The 24,942-nt window shown below is 33.2% G+C and overlaps 1 protein-coding gene and 2 non-coding genes across 5 annotated transcripts in view; all 3 read left to right on the forward strand.

The window, feature by feature from the left end:
- LOC149421495 (glycine receptor subunit alpha-4-like) overlaps positions 1-24,942 on the forward strand; it is a 222,397-nt gene that overhangs the window by 22,265 nt on the left and 175,190 nt on the right. For all 3 annotated transcript variants that reach the window (XM_089634415.1, XM_089634416.1, XM_089634417.1), the window contains exon 2: positions 11,664-11,743. In XM_089634415.1, coding sequence (XP_089490541.1) covers positions 11,664-11,743 — 80 coding nt within the window. The remainder of the gene's footprint in view (positions 1-11,663; positions 11,744-24,942) is intronic.
- On the forward strand, positions 15,769-15,887 carry LOC149421496 (5S ribosomal RNA). The gene has a single exon (XR_016302548.1). It is a non-coding gene; the product is annotated as a 5S ribosomal RNA (ribosomal RNA).
- Positions 16,210-16,328, forward strand: LOC149421497 (5S ribosomal RNA). Its single transcript, XR_016302589.1, has one exon. It is a non-coding gene; the product is annotated as a 5S ribosomal RNA (ribosomal RNA).

The raw sequence follows: 24,942 nt of genomic DNA on the forward strand, positions 1-24,942 counted from the left end.
GCGTAAAGAATACTCCCTTGAAGTATCTCTCTTTATATGAGTACATACTTTTAATTTGCGAGGCGGGTGCGGGTATCGCCGCCTCGGTAACCATTTATTGGATAATCAACTCCTCTTGCATTTATTGGATAATCAACTCCTCTTGCATTTATTGGATAATCAACACCTCTGTCATTTGTTGGATAATCAACACCTCTGTCATTTATTGGATAATTAACACCTCTGTCATTTATTGGATAATCAACACCTCTTTCATTTATTGGATAATCAACACCTCTTTCATTTATTGGATAATCAACTCCTCTGTCATTTATTGGATAATCAACTCCTCTGTCATTTATCGGATAATCAACTCCTCTGTAATTTATTGGATAATCAACTCCTCTGTCATTTATTGGATAATCAACTCCTCTGTCATTTATTGGATAATCAACTCCTCTGTCATTTATTGGATAATCAACTCCTCTGTCATTTATCGAATAATCAACTCCTCTGTAATTTATTGGATAATCAACTCCTCTTGCATTTATTGGATATTGAACTCCTCTTGCATTTATTGGATAATCAACACCTCTGTCATTTATTGGATAATCAACTCCTCTGTCATTTATCGGATAATCAACTCCTCTGTAATTTATTGGATAATCAACTCCTCTGTCATTTATTGGATAATCAACTCCTCTGTCATTTATTGGATAATCAACTCCTCTGTCATTTATTGGATAATCAACTCCTCTGTCATTTATTGGATAATCAACTCCTCTGACATATATTGGATAATCAACTCCTCTGTCATTTATTGGATAATCAACTCCTCTGTCATTTATTGGATAATCAACTCCTCTGTCATTTATTGGATAATCAACTCCTCTGACATTTATTGGATAATCAACTCCTCTGTCATTTATTGGATAATCAACTCCTCTGACATTTATTGGATAATCAACTCCTCTGTCATTTATTGGATAATCAACTCCTCTGTCATTTATTGGATAATCAACTCCTCTGACATTTATTGGATAATCAACTCCTCTGTCATTTATTGGTTAATCAACACCTCAAGTGGCTCGCTACGTTTGGTGATTTAGCAGGGGTGCTCAGGTTCATCGGGTAAGGTCTGTTCAGGATGCTGCGTGACGTGCCAGATCGAGAGAGGTTAGTTTGTGGAGACCTACTGACCTCTCCAACTAGTCTCTCGACCCGTCGCCTTGCGCCGCAGTAGAAGGGATATATTCATACGTCCGTCACTCCTGGATACACTGATCCCTAGATTCCTACCCAACCCTCATATTTTTTACCTTACCAGAACTCCCTCCTTCCTTTCCTTAAAAAAGACCCTCCACACAGCTTTCCCAAAGATGACACAGTCCCTGAGGGAAATTATTTTTCTCATGGCCTCCTGTTTGGGTTTAATTTTTAAAAAAAAAACTAAAATTCCCAACTCTCGGGAGTGATTTTCACGAGTATCCCCAGTTTTTGGGAATGTTGTAATGCGAAGGGGACACAATCCATTGTTATAAGTAATAGTAAAACAATCAATCTTAATCATTTCGTCGTGTCGTCTTCGATGTCGTTGTTTAGGATTGATGTTAGATTAAAAAAAATTGAAAGAAATAAAAATATTCCTGGGTTTCGAATAAGCTGACAATATTTTAAAATCTCCTACTACCCCTACAATAAGCGAAATGTGGCTTGTGTCGTGATGGAGGACTTAACAAGCCGAGAAATTGAATTTCATGACGCCTTGGTGGGGCTCAAATGCTATTCCAACTCATCCACTGACCGGACCTCTGATTTTGGATATATTTTTTCGGTACCTTGAATTACTTATTTTAGAAAAAAAAAACATTTTTTATCACTGGGTTACTGAATGATACCTGAAATTAACATAATCAATCGATTTTATGTATTCTGCTTAATTTTTTTTTCAAATAATTCCCAGAAACATTTTATTCGTTATTTCAGTTGAACTTTCGTAGGCAATTAGCAACTTGCATTATAAATGAACATTGATGTCATTATTCCGATTTTTCAAAGCATTATTTTAAGTACTTGTTTGCATGTTCAATGTTCAATTTTCTCTGAATGTCAAGAAAGTTTTTCTCTTTTTCCTGATGAAGAATGAACTAGAATCCCGGTCAAGGTGCAATTATTTGTTATTTAAAAAGAAAAGTTTACCGTGTTATTATAAAATACTGTAGTAACCTGACTTCCAAATACCAGAACATTAAAAAAGCTTTTAGCGAAGGAAAATGAATAATAAAAAAAAACATAAGTCTGAAATGGTTGAATTTATGAAATATTTCAGCCTCTAAGACTGAAACCGAACTTACATTGTACCTAAATAATTATAAGCAATAATAAGTCGCCTGAAATATCAAAACAAATTGAAAATATCTCCCTAATGCTGCCAACGGGAATTGAACCCGTGCCTTCTGATGTCCGGTCAGGTGCTCTGAAACCACTGACCTATGTCGGCTTATATTCCAACCCGTCAAATGATTCAATAATTCACTAGTACCTCAATCAACAATTACTGCTTATTATTTTTTTCCATCTGTAAACAACCAACTTTATTTTTGTAGGAAAGGCTTTGCTAGTGCTAAATTTCTCACTAGATGGCGTCGAGACATATAATATCTTCATATATTGGTGAAATATTTTTGACTTGAATATTTTAGTTTATAATTAAAAATTATTATTTTTTTAATTATAAACTGATGTTTATAAGTGGTTTCAGAGCACCTGACCGGACATCAGAAGGCACGGGTTTAATTCCCGTTTGCGGCATTTATTTTTACTCGGGAGATATTTTCAATTTGTATTGATATTTCAGGCGACTAATTATTGCTTATAATTATTTGTTATTCTAAAAACCTTTTCTTATAAACATTAGTTTATCATTAAAAAAATAATACATTGTACCTATTCAAAAAAGCCCTTTATGTTTATAATACCTCCAACCTCTGACATTTCCCATTCTTTCTGGTGGCAACATTCTACACTAGCGCCTCCTAGCGACATGAGTTGTGCGCGTTGGTTTTTTTTTCATACATTTTAATGGATTTTGTGTCAAATATTTGAAGTGAAACTTCTTTACGCGCGTCATGCAATTTCGAGGACCGGAGTAAAACCGACTCATGACCGAAACGAAAATGCGGGTACCCCCACCACCGATTAAAGTTCATTTGATCTAGTCAAAGTTTTGAAGTAACATATAAATGCTTCTTAGCTCATCCCGACAACTGGCGTTGGTGGTGTAATGGTCAGCATAGTTGCCTTCCAAGCAGTTGATCCGAGTTCGATTCTCGGCCATCGCACATTATTTTTTTTGTTTTTAACGCCTTTTTCATTCAATATCTTATTTTTTAGTAGGTCAGAACATTTTTTAAAAGAAAATAATATTGCAAAATAATAAAAACACTTATCTCACTGTGATAAAACATTACTCCGCTAGAGCGCGCTTTGCGTTATTGTGTTGGATTAAAATTATTATCTAATCCGTATATTATGATAATTGTATTACATTTATTTAATTAATTTATTTATTTTGATAATATGTAATAATTTACAGAAAAAAAAATTAAAACTATCTCCCTCTGATAAAATATCCGTTCGCTAGAGCGCACTACGCGATCTTGTGTGGGATTCTATTTCTGTACATTGTACATTATTTTTAAAAATATATTATATTTTGGGTGTGATGTAGGTAACATTATAAAACATAACAAGCTCTCATATTTTCAGAACCTACATAATATAATCAATTTATGCGGCTTTGCTTACAGTTGGTGCTCAGCGTGGTTGGCTTTCAATCAGTTAAGCGAGGTTCGATTCTCGGCTGTGGCATTTTTGAAGTGAAACCTTGTTGAGGTGGGGGAGCCGCTCACGAACGTTCTCTCTCTTCTCTTCTTTCCTCTCTCTCAGACACCAGCGAACTGCGCCACGCCAAGCATCAGCTGAAACTAGAAGTTTCACTTCTGTCTTGCGTAGGCTTGACACACCCACTTTTTTTTCTTTATTTTACCTTTATAGAAATCCAAAATAATAGGTAACCTACATAAACTTTGCTGGTGTTTTTGCCCATACATAAAAATTTTAGAAAGGATATATTTCATAAATATATATCAGAATTAATATCAGTAATTCTATTTATATATGTTTTAATGAGGATAAATTAATATCACAGCGTATTTATTTTTTATGGAAATCAATTTTTTTTTTTTATTAATTCATGTCAATTCCCACAATTACAACTAACTTGGTATCCTGAAAAACTACTTGGTTGTTTTTTTGTTTGTGATTATTTCACCCGTTAACTGCACACACGGAACCTACTTTTTGGGATATTTTTATCCATATTTTTTTAATCAATATTGATGAAAATATAAATTAGAAAGCGCAAAACACTGCCCTAAAGAAATTAATAAAGTCAATTATCCGCCTTTGAAAGGAATGTTAACATCAACATGCTACACTAGCGCCCCTAGCGACCAGAGTTGTTGATATTGCCAATATTTCACTAGAGTTGGACGTATTATTAATATTGTACGCCACCATTGGATTTGAGCAACTAAACAAAACTCCGGTATGAAGTTATACGAATATTATTGGCTGAGCGTAACGAAGTCCTGTTTTAACACAACCATTTGACATTTTATCTGGCTGTATTTTTTTTTATACGTTCCGGTTCCGGTTCAAGATGGTGGCCTTTTTGGATAACACATTTTTATCCCGCTAGTGGTTCCTAACACCGGCTGTGAAATCGGAAAAATCAATATTATGGTACCAACTGGCTTGTAGAAAGTTTGAAAAAAGAATTATGATTGTGACGTTTGTTTGGACAAATTGTTTAATTCCTTTTTTGAAATAAAAAATGATTATATCATTATAATTAACAAGGTCGGTATTTAAGTACCAGCTACTTAAAAATATTATAATTTGACGCGGGGTCTTTTGACGTATTTCAGACGTAATAGTTATTTATTCATAACTATTTATGTCGCGTGACATCAGCGTGAGTGTTTTTTTATAATCTTGTCGAATTCCGCTGTATGTAAAATTCGCAAAAAATATATAAATAGCATCTCCCACTGGGAGATGGTAAAAGATGCAATAATGTTCCATTTTTTCTCAATCAAAGTTAAGTTTGATGGTAAGGAAATACGCATAAATTATTAAAATAACCCAAACGAAACCCTCAAAACATATAGTTTGTACATGTTTACATAAACCCCCGATTTAAATAGTTGTCTCCATTCGATATTTAAGTTGAAATCAAGTGTTGTTTTTTTAAAGAGCCAACAAATCAATATACCTTGTTATCTATGCCTGAACAGAAGACAGAAACTCTGATTAAGTTCCCCTAAGCCACAGAAAAGCTCATTTTCGAAGCCACCCTGAAGCTATAAGGTAACGTGCGCGGGCAAATCGTGCGCATAATTCACCTCAATTAACGTAGCTGCGAATTAACTACTGGCACTGGGACTAGGTCACTGCGACCGAATTGAATACATGACACATTCAACACTCAACACGGGCGAGATTCGTTCACGTTCACGTTCACGCCACACACGCTACTCACGCCACCGACCAAGAGAAAGCTCCGTGACAGCTTTACATTCTTGCTCATTACAGTCAAGTCAACTCATTACTCGGTATTCAAAAAAGACAAGGATTATTTACAGAAAAAATATTTAATTGATTCGAAAACACTTGCTAAGAAAATCAAATAAATTATTACACCACCTATCCATATTATTTAATTAATTTCCAACATTTTCTTTTCTTCTTTGTTTAGTAAAACGGGAAATACCTTAGTAACCCGACGTTATCCGTGATTCGATTTCTTTAATAAATCAATTTCATGTTCCATTAAGGCGATTCACTACGTCGTGTAATATTTTGAATCGAGCCGCCATTAATAACACTTCTTACGTAGACGGCGATAATGATTAAATTCCCGCTTAACACCATCTAGCTGTTTTGATTTAGGCAAAAAAAAAACATGGCCAAAACGTGCCTTCTATTGTATTTTGTGGATGTTCAGGCATAAATATTTTTTTTTTAAAAATAACTTAATTTACCACACTATACAATAAAACCATAACCGAAAATGGGTTCGTAAGTAGGAAATTTTGAAATTTAAAGCAGTTTTCATACGCCTTGTAAATTATTTTTTTCTGGGCTTATAAAAAGATTTATGTAAAAATATTCTCGATTATTTCAAAGGCCAACATGTATTATACTCATGTTATTTATTTAAAGCATCTGAAACATTTTTAGGCGACCAAATTTTCAAACCAAAAACACATGTTTTTGCATTAATACGTAGTGCATCACCTTAAGTTTGTATAATACGCTTTATAAAAATGAGCTTGTTATTAAGAAAGAGAAATCCTAAAACAAATCAAGTAATCGCTGTTTTTTCAAAATGAATTAAAAAACAAAATTTCACTGAAAGTCCTATTCAAGTTCTGTTATTATCCAAATACCAAGTCAGCAAAGAGGTGAAAAAATAACAGAACTTGAATAAAACTTTCACATAACTTGAATTTAACTTATTATGTTTGAAGAATTGATCAAATTCTGTCAAACAACCCGCCCTTAGTAAAGTTTAATAATTTCTTAATTATAATAGACTGATTGCTCTAGAAATGAGATCCCTGAGGCGTATGTGTCGTAAAAGTAGGTATTTTCGTTTGTGAAATGTGAAGATTCGCAATGAACGCATGGCTGGTTTATGCGTAATTGGTAAGATTAATAAAGGGACGCTTTGATGGTTTGGGCATGTAGGAAGGAGTTTAAGGAGACAGGGACGCCTGAAGGAGACATGCCACGATCAAGTGAACCAAATACTTGAGAAGGGCCATGTCAAGAGTCAGAACAACGAATGATTGTGAATGTGAATGAGGAAAGGTGTGTGTGTGCCAAGACAGAGTTATGTGGCAGTCAGACCTCTCTGCCTACCCTTGTGGGGAAACGGCGTGGTGATAAGTTGGTTAGTTAGTTTTATATTTAATCCATACGACATTTTGATATTAAAATGAACGATTAAAAAGCTATACTGAAAATAATGTTTGCAAGTAAAAAATAATTAACGAAATTCCTATGAACCTTCTTCCAAAGAGCATAATAGGATTAGCGAATATATTTGTAAGTAGTGGGTAGTGTAACTACTTGCACAACCAAATTGACATCAAATTTGAAAACTTACCTTTAATGATCATGACTTCTTATATTGGTCGAATAGGTAAAAAAAATACGATAGAGTATGTACATAGCCAGCAAATAAAAAGTGTACAGTGGGGTAATTGATATAAAAAAAACATTTGCAAGTCTAAAAAAATGTGATTAAGGTAAAAAAAAAGAAACTAATGATTTCTTAAAGGGCCTATTGATTATCTGTAAGTAGTTAGTTTTCTGTACAAATACTCCAGTTTTTCAAAAGAATATTTTTGGAACACGACACAGTTGGAAGTAATACAAATAATTATGAGTCAGAAGAAATAGACCTGCCCTAAAGCCAACGTTGCTTAGTATTTCAAAGGCTTGGAGGCAACCACGTGACAACCTATTTTGGCACGAGAAGAGTTCACACATTTATTGAATAATATACTAGTACAAGCAAAATAAGGTTTGATACATGACAAAATTCATACATTCATAAAACTTTGGTTATACATTAATCCTGGCAGTATAAACAAATATATTCTGAATAAAAACCTCCCTCTAAGGGGGAGGGGTAAATGAGATTTAAAAAAAAAATGGGTCGAGCAAAATTAAAATTATTGAAAGCATTAATTACTAGCCTAAAACACCAATACAAATTACGTCTTTAACATAAAAAATAAAATCCAATCGTTGAATGAAAAAAAATACACATTGAATTATGTGGCCGGTTTAGAATAATCCGAGGTAGCGTAATGGTAGAGCAGCTGACCGGCAATCAGAAGGGTGCGGATTCAATTACCTTCGGCGGCATTTAATTTTCTCGGAAGGTGTTTTCAAGTTGTATGGATGTTTCTAACCAATAATTATTGCTTATAATAATTTGTTATCATTTTTCATACGCGCAAAACCCTTGTCTATAAACATCAGTCATAATTTTTTTTTAATAATATTCTTCAATGGATTATTATAAAAGGCACCAACCTACATGTGTAAAAGCTCTTCGTTAAATAACACTAAAGATAAAAATAATAAAACTCCAATTTCTTTGTCATATTGCGATGAGCGACATAATACACCAGATTATCAAACTGATAATCCAGAAGACGGTACAATAGGGGGAAATCGCTGCACTACAAATCCAGTTACAATTTGTTACTCAAGTCAATATTTCATATTTTATTTAAAATCAATAGTCATTTATAATTTACCAATATATAATTCAAACCTTGTTGTTTTGCTTGCAAATCATTATGCTGATTTCAGCGTTTTTTGGCCATATTGTAAAAAAAAATAAGGTTTTCCTAATCTTTACGAGAAATCTCAAATCCTTTCCTTACACGCGATTTTAGCTTAAGGGCTCGGGGGATGAGAAGTTAATTTAAGGTTCTTAACAAATGCTACCCTTATCGTATTTGAATTATGCATAAAATGTTCGATAACAGAGTTCAGAAATTTTACATAATCTATATTTAGCACAACTTTTGACGTGATAGAAAAAGGGCCCCAGGATTATTTCTGTTGAAATTTGTAAACAAATAGTTCTAAAAAATACTTCTGTTCATCGATTATATATCTTGGTAGACTTCTTAATATCTTGTACTTATTTCGACTATAAAATATAAGTTGTAATAGGTTTCTAAGTTTAGGCCTATTTTGTTACTTGCTTGTGTGATTAAGTTAAAGTAAGCGTGAAAGGGAAAGTAGAACGAGACGAGGACGGGATGGGAATCGCTTAAATATTCAGATCTATCCGATCTACATAGCTAAATCGATACATTTTGAATGGTGGCGGTCAGGGGAGTATATAAGGGGTGATGATGTCGGGGGAAAAATAATAATACTATTCGCACTTATACTTTCTTCAATGTGATGTAAACTAGGAGTTCTGTGACTTCACGTAATAATAATACTTGTATAATTTTATGACGCCGTTTTTGTAAAGCATCACTTAAATTTTAATGTTGATTATTCCATTTTGACAGTTTGCAAAGATCGCGGGCTCTGGTGGAATAAAAAGGTACTATTGATAAACACGGCTACCATCTTGACAGGATTGACCGAACACAGAATATACGAACGAAATGTAAAGTGGTTGAATTAAAACAAGACGCCACGCTCATTTGATAATAATTTGCGCTGAGTGAAGGTCCCAAAAAACCCATAACCTATGTTCCCTACCCCTTTTGAATACTGTAGTTACGCCACTGGTGCCGGTAGTACCGCTTCTTCTCTATGGTAATTTGTTACTATTACACTATTTTACGTCACAAAAAAATGTAGAAATAAAACACATATCATGAAAATAAAACTGTAGTTATAAAACTGAAATTCCTAAATTTATTTCACATTTCCAAAATATTCCACGTTTGTGTCTCACATTTCAAAGCATTATTCGTGTTAACCCTCGAAGGTTAACACGAATAATACTTTGCTCTGTAACTCAATTACAATAATTCCAAAACCATTAAATTACGCATTCCATTTAAATTTACGTATGTAAATATTTGTAAAAAAAAAACAAACAAAATTAATGGCATGGGAGAAAATAGTTACATGAAGCCCATAATTTACATATTTCCGATTAACATTTATGTAAATGTGGCATTAATTATGCTGGGGAAAATCAGAATAATTATTGCTTGTGTGAATTAATAAATATAATGTGCAATGCATCGGAATAATTTGTTGAAGGTGATTTGTTAGCACGTCACTTTAAAAACGTATAAGAATTACCGTAATTTAAAAAATATATATTAATATTTCATAAATTGCACACTTCTTTCATAAACAAATAGTAACACAGTTAAAGCTTTATTTCATATATTTGTATAAAAAATAATTATTTTTACATATTATCACATAGAAATAACATATCATAAAGATTTACAAGTTTTCCGCTTGTACTACGAGTATGCGGACACCGTACATAAGAAATTTATATTTTTGAAAAAAAAATCATTAAATTTGTGTAAGTCATACGAGAAGAGATTCTATGAAGAATGTCCTGACTTGGTCGCCTCTAATTGTCAAGGGGTAAGGCTCTCGACTACGTATTAACGAGGAGAGATTCTATTAAGAATGACCTGACTTGGTTGCTTCCAATTGTCAAGGGGTAAAGCACTCTACTGCCTATTAATGAGGAGAGATTCTATGAAGAATGACCTGACTTGGTTGTTTCCAATTGTCTAGGGGTAAGGCTCTCGACTACGTATTAACGAGGAGAGATTCTATTAAGAATGACCTGACTTGGTCGCCTCTAACTGTCGAGGGGTAAGGCTCTCGACTACGTATTAACGAGGAGAGATTCTATTAAGAATGACCTGACTTGGTTGCCTCCAATTGTCAAGGGGTAAAGCACTCTACTGCCTATTAATGAGGAGAGATTCTATGAAGAATGACCTGACTTGGTTGTTTCCAATTGTCTAGGGGTAAGGCTCTCGACTACGTATTAACGAGGAGAGATTCTATTAAGAATGACCTGACTTGGTCGCCTCTAACTGTCGAGGGGTAAGGCTCTCGACTACGTATTAACGAGGAGAGATTCTATTAAGAATGACCTGACTTGGTTGCCTCCAATTGTCAAGGGGTAAAGCACTCTACTGCCTATTAATGAGGAGAGATTCTATGAAGAATGACCTGACTTGGTTGTTTCCAATTGTCTAGGGGTAAGGCTCTCGACTACGTATTAACGAGGAGAGATTCTATTAAGAATGACCTGACTTGGTCGCCTCTAACTGTCGAGGGGTAAGGCTCTCGACTACGTATTAACGAGGAGAGATTCTATTAAGAATGACCTGACTTGGTTGCCTCCAATTGTCAAGGGGTAAAGCACTCTACTGCCTATTAATGAGGAGAGATTCTATGAAGAATGACCTGACTTGGTTGTTTCCAATTGTCTAGGGGTAAGGCTCTCGACTACGTATTAACGAGGAGAGATTCAGGTCCCAGCGGGCGCAAGTAAAATGTATATGATCAATTTGTCTGGGTTCAGAAGTAATTCGTGGCGATGATAAAATAATGAGGGTAGAAGTAACAAAGATAAATAACTTTTATCGAAATTCGGTTGTTTTTTCCAAAACAAAAATATTTTACCATAGAAGAATGTTATTTTTTCCACACAGAGAACGTGTTGGAAGATACTTTTAGTATCCCACTGGTAAAAGACCAACACTCACAATTGAAAAGTTGCATGAAATGGATTAAGCCATGTTTGGTGACTAAATCTGAACAGTCGGATATTTTCCAACCTTTCTTTTTCCCACATACTTTCCCTCCCAAATACTGTCAGCCTCACAACATACCTTAGTGGGGGATGCCATAGACTCAATGGCTCCAGACGATTCGGAGCAAAACAAATAAAAAGAACTATAGAGATTTAGCTTTTCAATCTCTTTCATTCAGTTCTTATACTTCTGTAGTGTTTATTACGAATACCTGTGATGTTTTTGCTAATTTTCACACATTTCAATGCTATGTTTTATTTGTTTCAGTGTTAAATGTTTACCTAACGCCTCAGACAGTGGTCGAGGCTATGAACTCGATCCAGACTATAATAAAAATCTCCCCCCTGGTAAGTAACATTACTTTTTATCCACCTATTTTTCGGGGTCGTTTATTTTTTTTACACGAAAGAAAAAAAAAATATATATATAGTTTTATAATATATATTACAACTTTTCTTTTATCCAATTACAATACACATGACATAGTGTGCATGACTTATGCAATGTAAAATTTTACAATAACAGTGTCCTTGCCTAAATAACTCTTGAAACCTTCAAGGTGGATGTTGAAAATTAAGAGATTTAATTTAGTAGCACCACACCTTTTGTAATGCTATGCTGGGAAATACATACTCAAAAATACAGAGTAAGTTGTGATGTCAAGATTGAATCGTTTATAACGTTTCAGGAGGTATGGGATGTCATATAAAAGAGTTCATTATTTTTAATGTTGTTAACTATAAGGGCCCCGTAAGAATTTCGTAGCGCGTTTCAGAGAGCAAAACCATTTAATGCATAAAATATACTCTCTTGTGAAGATACCTAAGAAACTTTTATTTTTTATTTTCTTCAGTAATTCTATATATTTTTGCTGGAAATGGTTCCAAACAGCAGAAGCATATTCTAGTTTTGATCGGATAATGCTGTTGATGTCATTGATTCGGGCTTGGAAATTTGTTTACTTGTTTTTATCACAAATCCAAGAAGTTTTTAACACAATGATACTAACTCCATTTTATGATCTGAACTCAAGACAAATCGAATAATAATTTGGTACAATATAGTAGATCCCACGCCCGTGAAAATCACAGGATAATTAATGGTTTCCTCATTGTTATTTTTAACAACTACCATGACTGAGCAATTAATGTTTATAATAATAACCCATGTAATACCTAATCCTATTTCTGTACTCCTCGTATTTTGTTCTTGTCAGTAGGTTCACATTTTGAGGTTTGTCAATTTGGTATAAATAATATTTTTTATTGTTACATTAGCTCCACTGCAAAAATGAACACATATTACCCTAAGACATTTCTGTGCTGCTAGGGTTCCATGATAACTCAACACAGTGACAATTCAACACACTTTTAAAAATTGATATAAAGTCTTTAGAAAAGATGAAAAAATTTTTTAACCTTACCTAACCTAAGTTTTTGTTTCATCACTTGCCATGATTTTATATAACTTTTTAAAGATGTGATGAATTATCATTGTGATGATTTACCCGGTTACTATAAAATAGGTACCTGACCCGCAGACCTATGAACAATGGCGGGATATTATAATTCCATTTTTAAAAAGACAATTATTTATTTTTTTGTTCAAATACTGCATTGTACTGCACTGTACCAACTTTTTCAGTTGTTTGAATCAATTTTGTAAATGACACATAAATTCTAAATATATTCTGAAGTTCATTGTAACTATGTAAGAAATGGTCCAAAATTTCTAAATGGCAAATAAAATGAACACATAAATACTTCTAATTACTTATGCAATAACCCTTAAACTAAAAACTCATAAAGCACATCGTTACGCCGAATTCAGGAAGAGTGTTTCATAAAGCAATTTTCTAACAAAGTATTATTCGGTCATATGAAAACATGTTTATGGCGTACTGGTGCGTGCGCCAATTTGTAGGGCGTCGCTCCGCAAACTGCGTTACTCGACGTTATTGGTATTGCGGCGAACAGGCGCTACCTTCGAAGAATTTACATATGTTGTTTTGGAGATGGCTTTGTTGATAATATACACAAGTATACTATTTTACAAACAAACAGTGAGGCCTTTACAAACATAATACATATCGAACAAAAATAAGTTAAAATAGGAGTAGGAATGTTTTGTCAAACATTACAAAAATAAAGAAACGATTACTTTCAGAAAGAATTATTTGCTTTGTGCTCAGAGCACTTCCCGACAAGGAAGAGGTCCTGAGTTCAATTCCTAGATGGTACTGTTTCACGTTCACAACTGGCCTCAAAACTCAAGCTTTCAAACTTCACATTAAGCATGAGTATAGATTATATTATAAAGTATATAGTGAGCCCGGGCACATGTTGTCCTACCACAGACTGCCTTCTATGTAGGGATGTATTTTTGGATGAGAAATCTGAAAAATAAAATATTAAAAAAATTAAGAAAATTATTTCAAGCTGGAACCAACTAGGCACATTCACAAAATTTCATCGAAATCGGTTGGGCGATTTTGGAGATTAGCGTGTACAACACAGTGACAAGTGATTTTTATATATTAAGATGTTGCTGTACTCTTCTTATGTTGCTGTATTATTCTCTGTAAATTAGTATGTGAATGGCACATGTTGTGCCGTATATGTGAAATAAATAAATATTGAGAGATTTAGGAATTCATTTTATACTAGACAAGGCAACGGAATATGCACATTTATTTTACCGGCGATGCCATACGTAGTAATGCAAAATCATGTGTTTTTGGTTTGATTATTTGGTCGCCTAGAAATGTTTCAGATGCTTTAATTAAATACTGCGAGTAGAATACATCTTGGCCTTTGAAATGATCGAGTATTTTTTAGATAAGTCTTTTTATAAGCCGAGAAAAAAATAGTGTAAGGCCTATGAAAACTGCTTTATAGTTCAAAATCTCCTACTTACGAACCCATTTTCGGTTATGATTTTATTGTATAATGTGGCAAATTAAGTAATTTATAAAATAATCGAAAAAAATTAAATATTTATGCCTGAACATCCACAAAATAAAATATAAGGCACTTTTTGGCCATGTTTTATTCTTGCATAAATCAAAACAGGCGGATGGTGTTAAGCGGGAATTTAAACCTTATCGCCATCTACGTAAGAGTTGTTATTGATAGCGGCTCAATTTAAAATATTACACGACGTAGTGCATCGCCTTAATTAATATGAATAAAATACTTAATTAATAACTGCTTCATTAAAAAAAAAGCTCAGCACTTAGAGGAACATTAAAATACATAATTTTGCATATCGTTATTGCATTTGATGTCCATATTATCCAGATAAATCTGAGTTATCTTGCTAAATTATTTTGTTCAAGAAAGAATAACAAGTATTCACAACATAAGCTTGTCACGCAAATACTCCCTTTTTTCGCAAAAAAATCATTATCCTCACAGAGCTTACATACATTTGAATAAAAGCCATGTTTTACGGCGATACAGTGACTCGTTATAATTTGTAATTATATTGCCTTACGTTATGTTGGATATGGTTTTGAAAGCTCCTGATAGTTCCTGAAAGTCCCTGAAAGAAATTTTAAATGGCTTCTGATTTGCGTGCCCAAATTGCCTTTTAGCAGTTGTGTTTCAAGCCTTAGTTTAATTTCACACCTCTCAAAAACACAACTTTATGCTAATTCTGACCGCAAAGGGAAATTTTAAAGCATGCCATGAAAATATCGAAGGTTTACAGAAGGCTAATGATCCAAATTGTGTTATGAACATATTTTTATAAAGGTCAACTTCATGTGAATGGTACAAAAAATAACCTTTCTTGAATAACAGTAAGAAAATTCTACGAAAACAACGCACGTGACATGTAAAATTAATGCTTATTTTTCATATACTTATATATACTAGAAATAATTTCTCAATTGAGTTGGGCAGTTTTCGTTAAAAATTTCTAATTTTTTCGCAATCAGCCTCGAAATATCTACATTTCTAAATTATTGTAATGTGTTTGCATATTCAATAAAAATAAAATAAAAAATGGGTGTGTCAAGCCTACGCAAGACAGAAGTGAAACTTCTAGTATTCTTCTCTCTCTCTCTTTTCATTTCATTCTCTCTTTTTTTCTGTCTATTGACATATTTATAAGTAGCATGTGATAAAAAAATTAAAAGTTATAAAAAAAGAAAAAAAAAATTAGTTAAAGCGGGGATCGAACCTCGGTTCTTCACGACCACAGTCGTGCGCTCTGCCTGTAGACAGCGAAGATGAGTTAGGAGAGTGAGTTAAACTAGGTATATAATATTTACACCTTGCTAATGTTTTCAGTATTATTAGGGCTTTTTTATACTAATTTTCATATATTTATTGGCAGGTAGAGTAGAAATTAATATTGTTTAGCGTTTGCCAACGACCATACCATGTTGAACACACCGGTTCTCGTCCGATCACCGAAGTTAAGCAACATTGGGCGCGGTCAGTACTTGGATGGGTGACCGCTTGGGAACACCGCGTGCCGTTGGCCTATTTTTTATTTTAATTTCATGTTTTTTTTATTTTTTTATCATTACTATAATTAATAATATCATAAAATTCTTTAACTTTTCAAGTATGCTACAGGCCTAAAATATTACTTAGTGGATTGATATTATGGTCAACCATTGAAAAAAAAAATTCCTACAAACTTATTAATGTAATTACGATCTTTTTCAAGCGCGTATGTAATGATTATTTTTATCAACCTCGCACACACCTTGCTAATTTTTTCAATATTATTAGGGCTTTTTTATACTAATTTTCATATATTTATTGGCAGGTAGAATAGAAATTAATATTGTTTAACTTTTGCCAACGACCATACCATTTTGAACACACCGGTTCTCGTCCGATCACCGAAGTTAAGCAACATTGGGCGCGGTCAGTACTTGGATGGGTGACCGCTTGGGAACACCGCGTGCCGTTGGCCCATTTTTTATTTTAATTTTATGTTTTTTTTCATTTTTTTATCGTTAACATCATAAAAAATTTTATATCATTCTTTAACTTTTCAATTATGCTACAGGCCTAAAATATTACTTAGTGGATTGATATTATGGTCAACCATTAAAAAAAAAAAATTCCTTAAAAACAAAAAAATAATATTCCATGGCCGAGAATCGAACTCGGATCAACTGCTTCGAAAGCAACTATGCTGACCATTACACCACCAACGCCAGTTGTCGAGATGAGCTAAGAAGCATTTATATTTTACTTCAAAACTTTTACTACATCAAATGAACTTTAATCGGTCCCGCATTTTCGTTTCGGTCATGAGTTGGTTTTACTCCTCGAAATTGCATGACGCGCGTAAAGAAGTTTCACTTCAAAAATAAATAAAAATACTATATATACTATTGAAGTATATATTTTAGGAATTTTACAATCTAGTTTTTTTTTACTTGCTTTAACAATATACTACCTAACTAAAACTTGAATTTCACAACACTGAGGCATAAACCTTCAAAAATTTGATATGATTTGTGATTTTCACGGCCAAAAGTATTATAGTGATTTATTTTTGAAGCGCTACCTCCTTCTTTAGCTATCGTTTTTGATAGCATTACAATGTCATCTGATTACAAGTCTGCCTTCATGATGCACTGTAATGCTGTCCGAAACGTTAGTTAAAGAATGAGGTATCACAACACGGCATAATACGCTAAAAATAAACCACTACAATACTTAGAACATTCACATTAGGTAACTATTTTTATTTAGGCACATTAGGTAATGTAATCTCTCATCTGACCGCAAACCTATACTCCACGGAATCTACATAAGTAAGTCAAAGGCTAAAAATAACATCATAATAAATGATGATGGATTTGTCGCACTGCGCGCAAATCACCCTCCCCCCCGTGGTAAAAAACACAACTTATGCAAAATAAGCTCATTTCCTTGATGAATCCACAAATAAGTCGACACATATGTAAATATGTAGTTCATTTCTCCTCGTCAAACTTCTTTATAATTTTAAGGGAAATGCTAAGCTGCTTTTTGTCCGGAAAACGTCATATTCAACAGAAATATCAAAGTTAATGGAATAACATACAGTAAGATTTTAAACAATATTTTAATGCAGGACATGTGCTCGAGTAAATGTACAGGGTATCTCAAAGGTAAACATTATCCTATGAAGGGCCGGGTGACCGGATAAATCATCACAATGATAATTCGTCACATCTTTAAAAAATTATATAAAGTAATGGAAAGTGATGAAACAAACTTTATTAACTGGGTTAAGTAGGTTACGTTACGTTAGGTTAGGTTAGGTTAAAAAAAAAATTATCATTTCTAATGACTTTATATGACTTTTTAAAAGTGTGTTGAATTGTCACTGTGTTGAGTTATCATGGAACCGAAGGGCCGATAGGCCAATTCATGGCGGAACAGAATAATATAACATGAATTTAGTAAAAAGTCGTTAATTTTCGGGATATTGCGGTAAAATAGCAATACCTTTTTTTCCTAAAGCAAAGGGTAGCTAATGTTATGACATTTTACAAACTACCATAATAAATTCAAACATATTTAAGCGTTTTTTTAGATGCTTCAACTATTTGACGGCTTACTGTCAAAATGAGCAAAATTAACCACCTCACTGATAAATAATGCAGAATTTTTACAAGTTCACTTAATTGAATTAAATTTATCTGCGAATTAATGGGTGCTTAAGCCTCCTGCAGCTTTGTGTTTAACCTTGGAAGGAGAGGCACGCGACTTTCTGCCCCCCTCCCTGTTCCTTGAGACCGCACACCGCACGATACCTGGCGTGTCTCGGGCGGTTAAACAATTGTCGGGCGCAACTCGTCGCCGATGGTTTTCTGCGAACAAAGAAGTCTGTCTTACCGGGACCAATAAATAATAACCTAAAATTGTAATCAATTTAATTTATTGTGAATTAAAACTCTAGTAAATATGATATTTTGTAATATTTGTATTATCTAAGAAATCGTCAAAATTGTATTATATGTTTTTAATGGTGACCGGATAAATCATCACAATATTAATTCATCACATCTTTAAAAATTTATATGAAGTCATGGAAAGTGATGAAATAAAAGTATTAACTGGGTTAAGTAGGTTAGGTTTGGTGAAAAAAAAATTTTCAACGTTTCTAATGACTTTTTGTCACTTTTTAAAAGTGTGTTGAATTGTCACTGTGTTGAGTTATCATGGAACCGTTAAGAGTAAGATAACAGAATAGCACGTGTGAGACGATGTATGAATGGGAATGAGGCAGAGTGAGTTCAGCCTTTCTACTTAGAAGAACGGAACGACGAAATAAGAGTGAAAGATGTAATAAATCATTTACTTTAACATGCGAAATCGTGTAATACCACTGTTTAATCCTTCATACGACAATTTTTGGTACTGTCGAACTGAAGGTGAATGATATTTCAATTTGTCTCGGAAATTTTTTGCAGTTTTGCAAATAGTCGCATGTTGTGCAAAACTTAAACTAATCCACTTGTATTTTACTCGGCTCGGGTTACCATAGCAATTTTTTATTCCTTAAACAACGTTTTTCTAACAAGAATACACAGCCTAATAAAATATAAACAACAACATATAAAATAAAACATGTTTTGTGGTTCTTACCTGCGATGAAAATAAGGGTCATTGTATTTTCGCTATATAAAAATACGAATAAACATGTAACATTCACATTGTTTTATTTTTACTGATACAAATCACGGAGTAACCTTGTTCGAAAATGAATTTTACTACCATCTAGAAAAATAGTAAAAAGATTTTTTATAAATAACATATTTTGGTTTGGGAACTGACGATGTAAATCTCTTTTTGTGTTCAGATGTTGTAATGTTTTCGCCTTTTCCCCATTTTCTTTTATTTTTATTTGTTTAAAACAATATAAAATTTTCTTCTCTCTTGGCTATGACCGATATTTAATTTTTTCTCTAAGGCTTTGCATATGTGTTCGCAGGGATGGAAAATTCCTCCCCTACAACACATAAGCCTCCATGAAAATTGGACCCTTTTCTTTGATATCTACAGAAAGCTACTTAAAGCTCTCTTGTACTATATATCTTCATAGACATATGTACTCAACTAATTAATACGTTATTTACGAACTTGAACGCAAATAATTTTCGTATTTATATTGTAATTAAATTCCATCAAACGTTGTGTAATTTTTTGATTTATGATATAGGATTTTAATTACCTTCATTTTGTGGTAACCCCCTTGGTTCTGATCGAGGTGTTGAGTTAAACAATTTTATTGGTCTTTCCATTGCAAACCTAGCCTTAAATGAATTCTCTGGATGAGCTAACTTTCCTATTGTAATTATTCTGATTCCCTGCACCCTAACAAAGTCGTAGTTAAACGCTGATAAAAGATATTATACATGTTTTTTTTTTGGGCAGGTAATTAAATATAACTCAAATGGTTAATTGTTAGTAAATTTGATTTTGGTAAACTCTTGTGTCTGTCTGGCGCCACTCCTTTATGATTCTGCTGCTATAAGGTACATATAAAGATTGATTTAGTAGGTTAATGTAATTAGTTAATTGCATATTTGACGAACTCGGAATAGCCCATTTGCTGGCATAATTTGGCTCCAAATCCTCCTGCAAGTAAACGAGATGATCGTGAGTCAACAAGAAATTTGCACAATCCTTTGACACGGCTCTTTGATTGATACCTAAGTTATCGCGTCCCAAAAAGCCTTCCACGTCATCATGTACTGCATTCAAGTTTCCCCTCGAGTCCCGATACCCCCAAATTCCGACCCCTCCTTGGACTACAATTTACTTAGGGCGAACCGGTTTCGTCCTATATACAATCATATACTCACGGTTGGTGTGGACTTACGGGTCGTGAATCCTCATTCCACGTTTAAGAGAAAATGCGAGTGTGGTCTATAAGACCTAAAATGCAAGCTGTATGCAGGTCCGCATTCTCCAGTAAACAGTACATACGAATAAATATATGTATACATACAGTTTGGGAAAGGTTTATAACTCGCAATACGAGGCTATCTACCTCGCATCCCGAGCTCGGATCTCGCGCCAAGAACTCTGCGAAGCTCTAGGTCTGGTAACCGAATATGTACGTACTAATAAGGTGATACTAATAAATACTAGTAGAATAAGGTCATATTTGATAGTTTGTTTTGGAGAGCTATCGAACTCCAGGCTTTTGTTTGTTTGGTTTTGACGTTTTTATTTAAGAGAATCGCCATCTCTATTGGATTTGGTTAATGGTCTTGTTATAGGAGCGACCACTGCCTCCTATTGATGAACTGTATTTGTTTTAAATTTTACCTCCAGGTTTCAACATTAATTTTGTTCATCCTATCCCGTGATTTTCCAATTGTTTCAAGTGGTTGATTGCCACATTAGAGAGTACTCGACCCTCAAATATCTCAGGCAACTGATGGGGTTTTGTATGAGCACCCAATCAATAAAATTCAAATGTTTCGTATAATTATTCGATATAAATCTGGCTAACCCGTGATTTTTCAATTGTCGATTGTGAATGATAAGTATTTGTAAGCACGCAGCTTCCAGCTGTTTCAGGTAACTAATAAAAATCTATGCGACTATCTAATCAATGATATTTAAATGTTTCATGTAATTTTTCGATATAAATCTGGCTAACCCGTGATTTTTCAATTGTCGTTTGTGATTGATAAGTATTTGAGAACACGCATCTTCCAGCTGTTTCGGTTAATTAATAAATCCTTTGTGACTAACTAATTATGGCCAAGGTCGTTTTCAAACTATGCGGTTGACCCAATTCTCCAGTGATCCTTTGTTTTGTAAACAAATAATATAAACATCTCCTGACACACTAACCTAAATGTGAGATTTGTTTATTTTAAAATTCCTTAGAAGTCATTTGTGCCTCTTTACTTTTATTGTGCACTATTAATTAAAATATTTTTTAAATCCTTTATTGAAGTTAAACTATTTATTTCATTTTCCGAATTTAGTAAATTTACTAGGTTAAATGAAGATAATATAAATATATATATATAAGTACACATATCTCGATTATCAAAATATGTTAACTAAGATTACATATATTAATAAATAAATATAAGGTATATGATTCTACATGGTCTTGAATATTAATAAATACATATTTTCTTTTTCAATAATATAGATATGTCCTCGGGTAGGTATTAAAAATCGCTACCATTTCGATGTTTCGATTAATAAATAAAATACATATATATAATTACATTACTCATATATATATTCTTTATATACAATATTTTATTTTATATTTATAAATATATATACTAATATACAATATACATATATTAATATGTAATTCTTTGTTTTGTTGTTTTAATTTAATATTCAATTGATATACTTCCACTTCACAGCCCTTCTGTGTCTCCTGGGACCTGAAAATTATTTATAAAAGGAAAACTCACCCACGTCAAGGTATTTCCGGTCGGGTAGTACACAACAACCTTGATGAAGAAATCCTACCTAATTAATTGTATTTTTCAACTAATTTCAAAATAAATCTTTTCGACTATTTATTCCTATTTAATATTTTATTCTCGCTTGAATCGTATAAATTAGCTGATATTTAATTTTTCTTCCGAACGAAATCCTAATCCAGAAAACCCGTTGATTTAATAACACCTTTCCAGTTTAGGCTTTTTGAATGATAGCTGTTTCAAATTCTTTTTCGAAATGATAGACTGATGATTAAAATTCCGGTTAGAACGACAAACACTTTTAACACTGTCGCTATACGCACGATGGATTTTAATTGAACAATTTATTAATTCTAAATTTCTTTTTATATAAATTGATAAGAAAATTTATTCCAAATTGTGCAAACTTTTAATTTACTCGACTATTAATAAATTAAATATTTTCTAACTGTTAATTTTAGAACAAAGATTTAAACGTTTATTATTATCGAATCCTTTTTTTTTTTGTTTTTGTGTTTCTTTTAACCTAAGATGGAGTATTTATTACTATTATTATTATTTTTTAACCAAATTGACGTTAAATTATAATCTATTTTTAAATATCAATCCGCGAACCCGTTCACTCTAGATTAACGATAAAACTCTCCACTAAATTCTAATGTTTTCACTTTGAATGAAATAATTATTTTTAAATTTTAATAATTCACTTTTAACACTTTTTGCACTATCCACTTTTAACACTTTTAAGCACTTCACACTTTACTTTTAAAGCACTGAGTTTAAACTGTATTTGTTTTACTGTTTGATTAAATTTAACTGACTTATTAAATTTCACTGACTCTAGCACTTGTATTTTTCACAAAATTTTCCTAAGTCCAGGGCTTATTTAAAATTTAACACTTAAAGATTTTTCACTGTTAATCCTACCAAAGACGTAGTACTGCCACGTAACAACTTTTCGAATCTTCGGCGCGACTGTCTCCTGACTGATGAGTTCCATCTTTTATACCCCTCTCAGGTTCCAAAAGACGTATCTGAATGTCTCTTGATGCTTAATTCTATCTCCTATCAACTCGTAAATCCAAACACCCCTTCCATCAATATCGATCGTTCCTACATAAGATGTTCTGCTTTCCGGCTCAAGGCGGTGTTCAGTTTCCATCTCACAATTCTAAATCGATAGGGTCCGAATCAGGTAAGTCTGCGTTAATCGCCCAAGCTCCCTTTGTCCTCTGTTCATACAAAAATGTAGTTAAAATCTCATGATTTTGCGTTCCTTTTTTTTCTCAATCCGCGATAGGTCCGTCCTCAATAACATATATACAGATCTCAATTTTATGCATCTCGTGCGAAAATTGTTTAAATCCATGTCGAAATCTTTACTACGCATTTTTGAATTTCGATTTGTTTAAATTCTACTTAATTTTATTGTTACTTATATGGGCTTTTCCATTTTCACCAGTACTTTCTCTCTTAATGCCGCAGATTTGAGTTTTTCCTTTATCTTTGAATTTTATTTTTATCCGCGACGTTTTCTTGCACAATTTCTTCTTGATTCTTATGTCATTTCTCATAACTCTTATAATTACTCATTTTCCAAGTCGTATTTATTTATTTCACGGATAAATTTGAATTGTATCGCTTTTCTCCACTTGGATTATTCTTTATCTCCGTTCTTTACCCTTCCTTTTATCTTTTCTCCACTTTTCCCGATGTGTGTGGTCTCCTGGGAAATTTCATACTTCATTTATTATTAATTAATATATAGTTTTCCACACTTCTATGGGAGATATACCTAATTAGACTCTGGGATATCTGTCATTTTTATTGCCTGACCCAATCTCCGCCCATTCTCCATCCCTCACTTACAAGATTTCACATAAAACATATGCATTGACATCTGTTTACGTTTAAAATTTTGGTACTAGACTCGTAAATTTAGTTTAATTTCAAACCTATTAATTTTAATCTCTTTTGACTAATCTAAATACTTCCATAAGGTCCACGTTAAAGTTAATCGCTTTTCTAATCGTTTATTACCTTAACGTAAATAAAAATCATGTTCGGATTTCGATTGTTTACCCTTCAAAATATACATGAGACCGCCAACCTTTTATCTTGTTTCGATTCCTCCGTAATATTGGGTAACTCTAATATATATCTAACCTAATAATCATGAAAATGTCTACTTTTCCTGAATCTAATCTATCGATATATGTTTAGTTTTACTGTCTTCTTCTGATACTCGATTTTCACGTCCCTAGGACCTTCGTAGCAGTCCAAAATTTCTGTATTAACCTTCCATTCGATCGCCGCACTTTTCTAAAATGTGTATTTTTTTTGCGAGATTTTCATTCAAGATTGATTTACCAATATGTCCGTTTCATCTTAAATTGATAACGATTAATTTCCATTGTTTCCAACACTCACTCCTCTCTTTAGTACGATTTTTATCGAACATGACACCCTCCTTCTATCATAAATAATTGCACTACAGTTGAAATTCCGCCAGTAACTTTCCTTCGCTTTTCCGTCCTTTTTTTTATACTATCGCGTTTATAATTTTTTTTCATTGCATTTTTGTGTGTGCGCTTTACAACTTGTAAAACTTCCAAGCACCCGATTTCAATGGTTCGATACCCCATAAATTTCTCAGTTATTGTAAACATTCCCAGGAGTTTGTCACCTTGAAAGTCGATGTTGACCCTAAAGTGCGTTCACCTCTAATTTCTGTGGGAAAGAAGAAGCCATTAATTATCTTTTTTCATTGCCCGATCCAAAGTTTATTCCTTTGTCCGTCGTAGACACACCTCCCTCCGCTCACTGATTGGTTACTCAAAATTTTATAGCTCTTTGTTCAGATCTATTGGTTGACAAAATTCAATATTTATTTATAGGCCTAGGAAAAGGGGAAGTACCAGTCGTCCTAGACGATTTTACGACCTCTCTGCTTAAGTCCCGGAACCTTGATTTAATTTCAACTATTACAGGTGTCTACTGCAAGCAAGCTGGATCAATTCTTTCTCCGCCAGATGTCGTTAGCATGTCCGTTTTCATAAATAATTTGCATATTTTCTTGCAGCTATGGTTTATCTGTTTTTCTTTCACTGTGATTTA

This window comes from Hesperophylax consimilis, chromosome 8, assembly GCF_061612785.1.
Source record: "Hesperophylax consimilis isolate HC1 chromosome 8, BYU_Hcon_1.0, whole genome shotgun sequence".
NCBI lineage: Eukaryota > Metazoa > Arthropoda > Insecta > Trichoptera > Limnephilidae > Hesperophylax > Hesperophylax consimilis.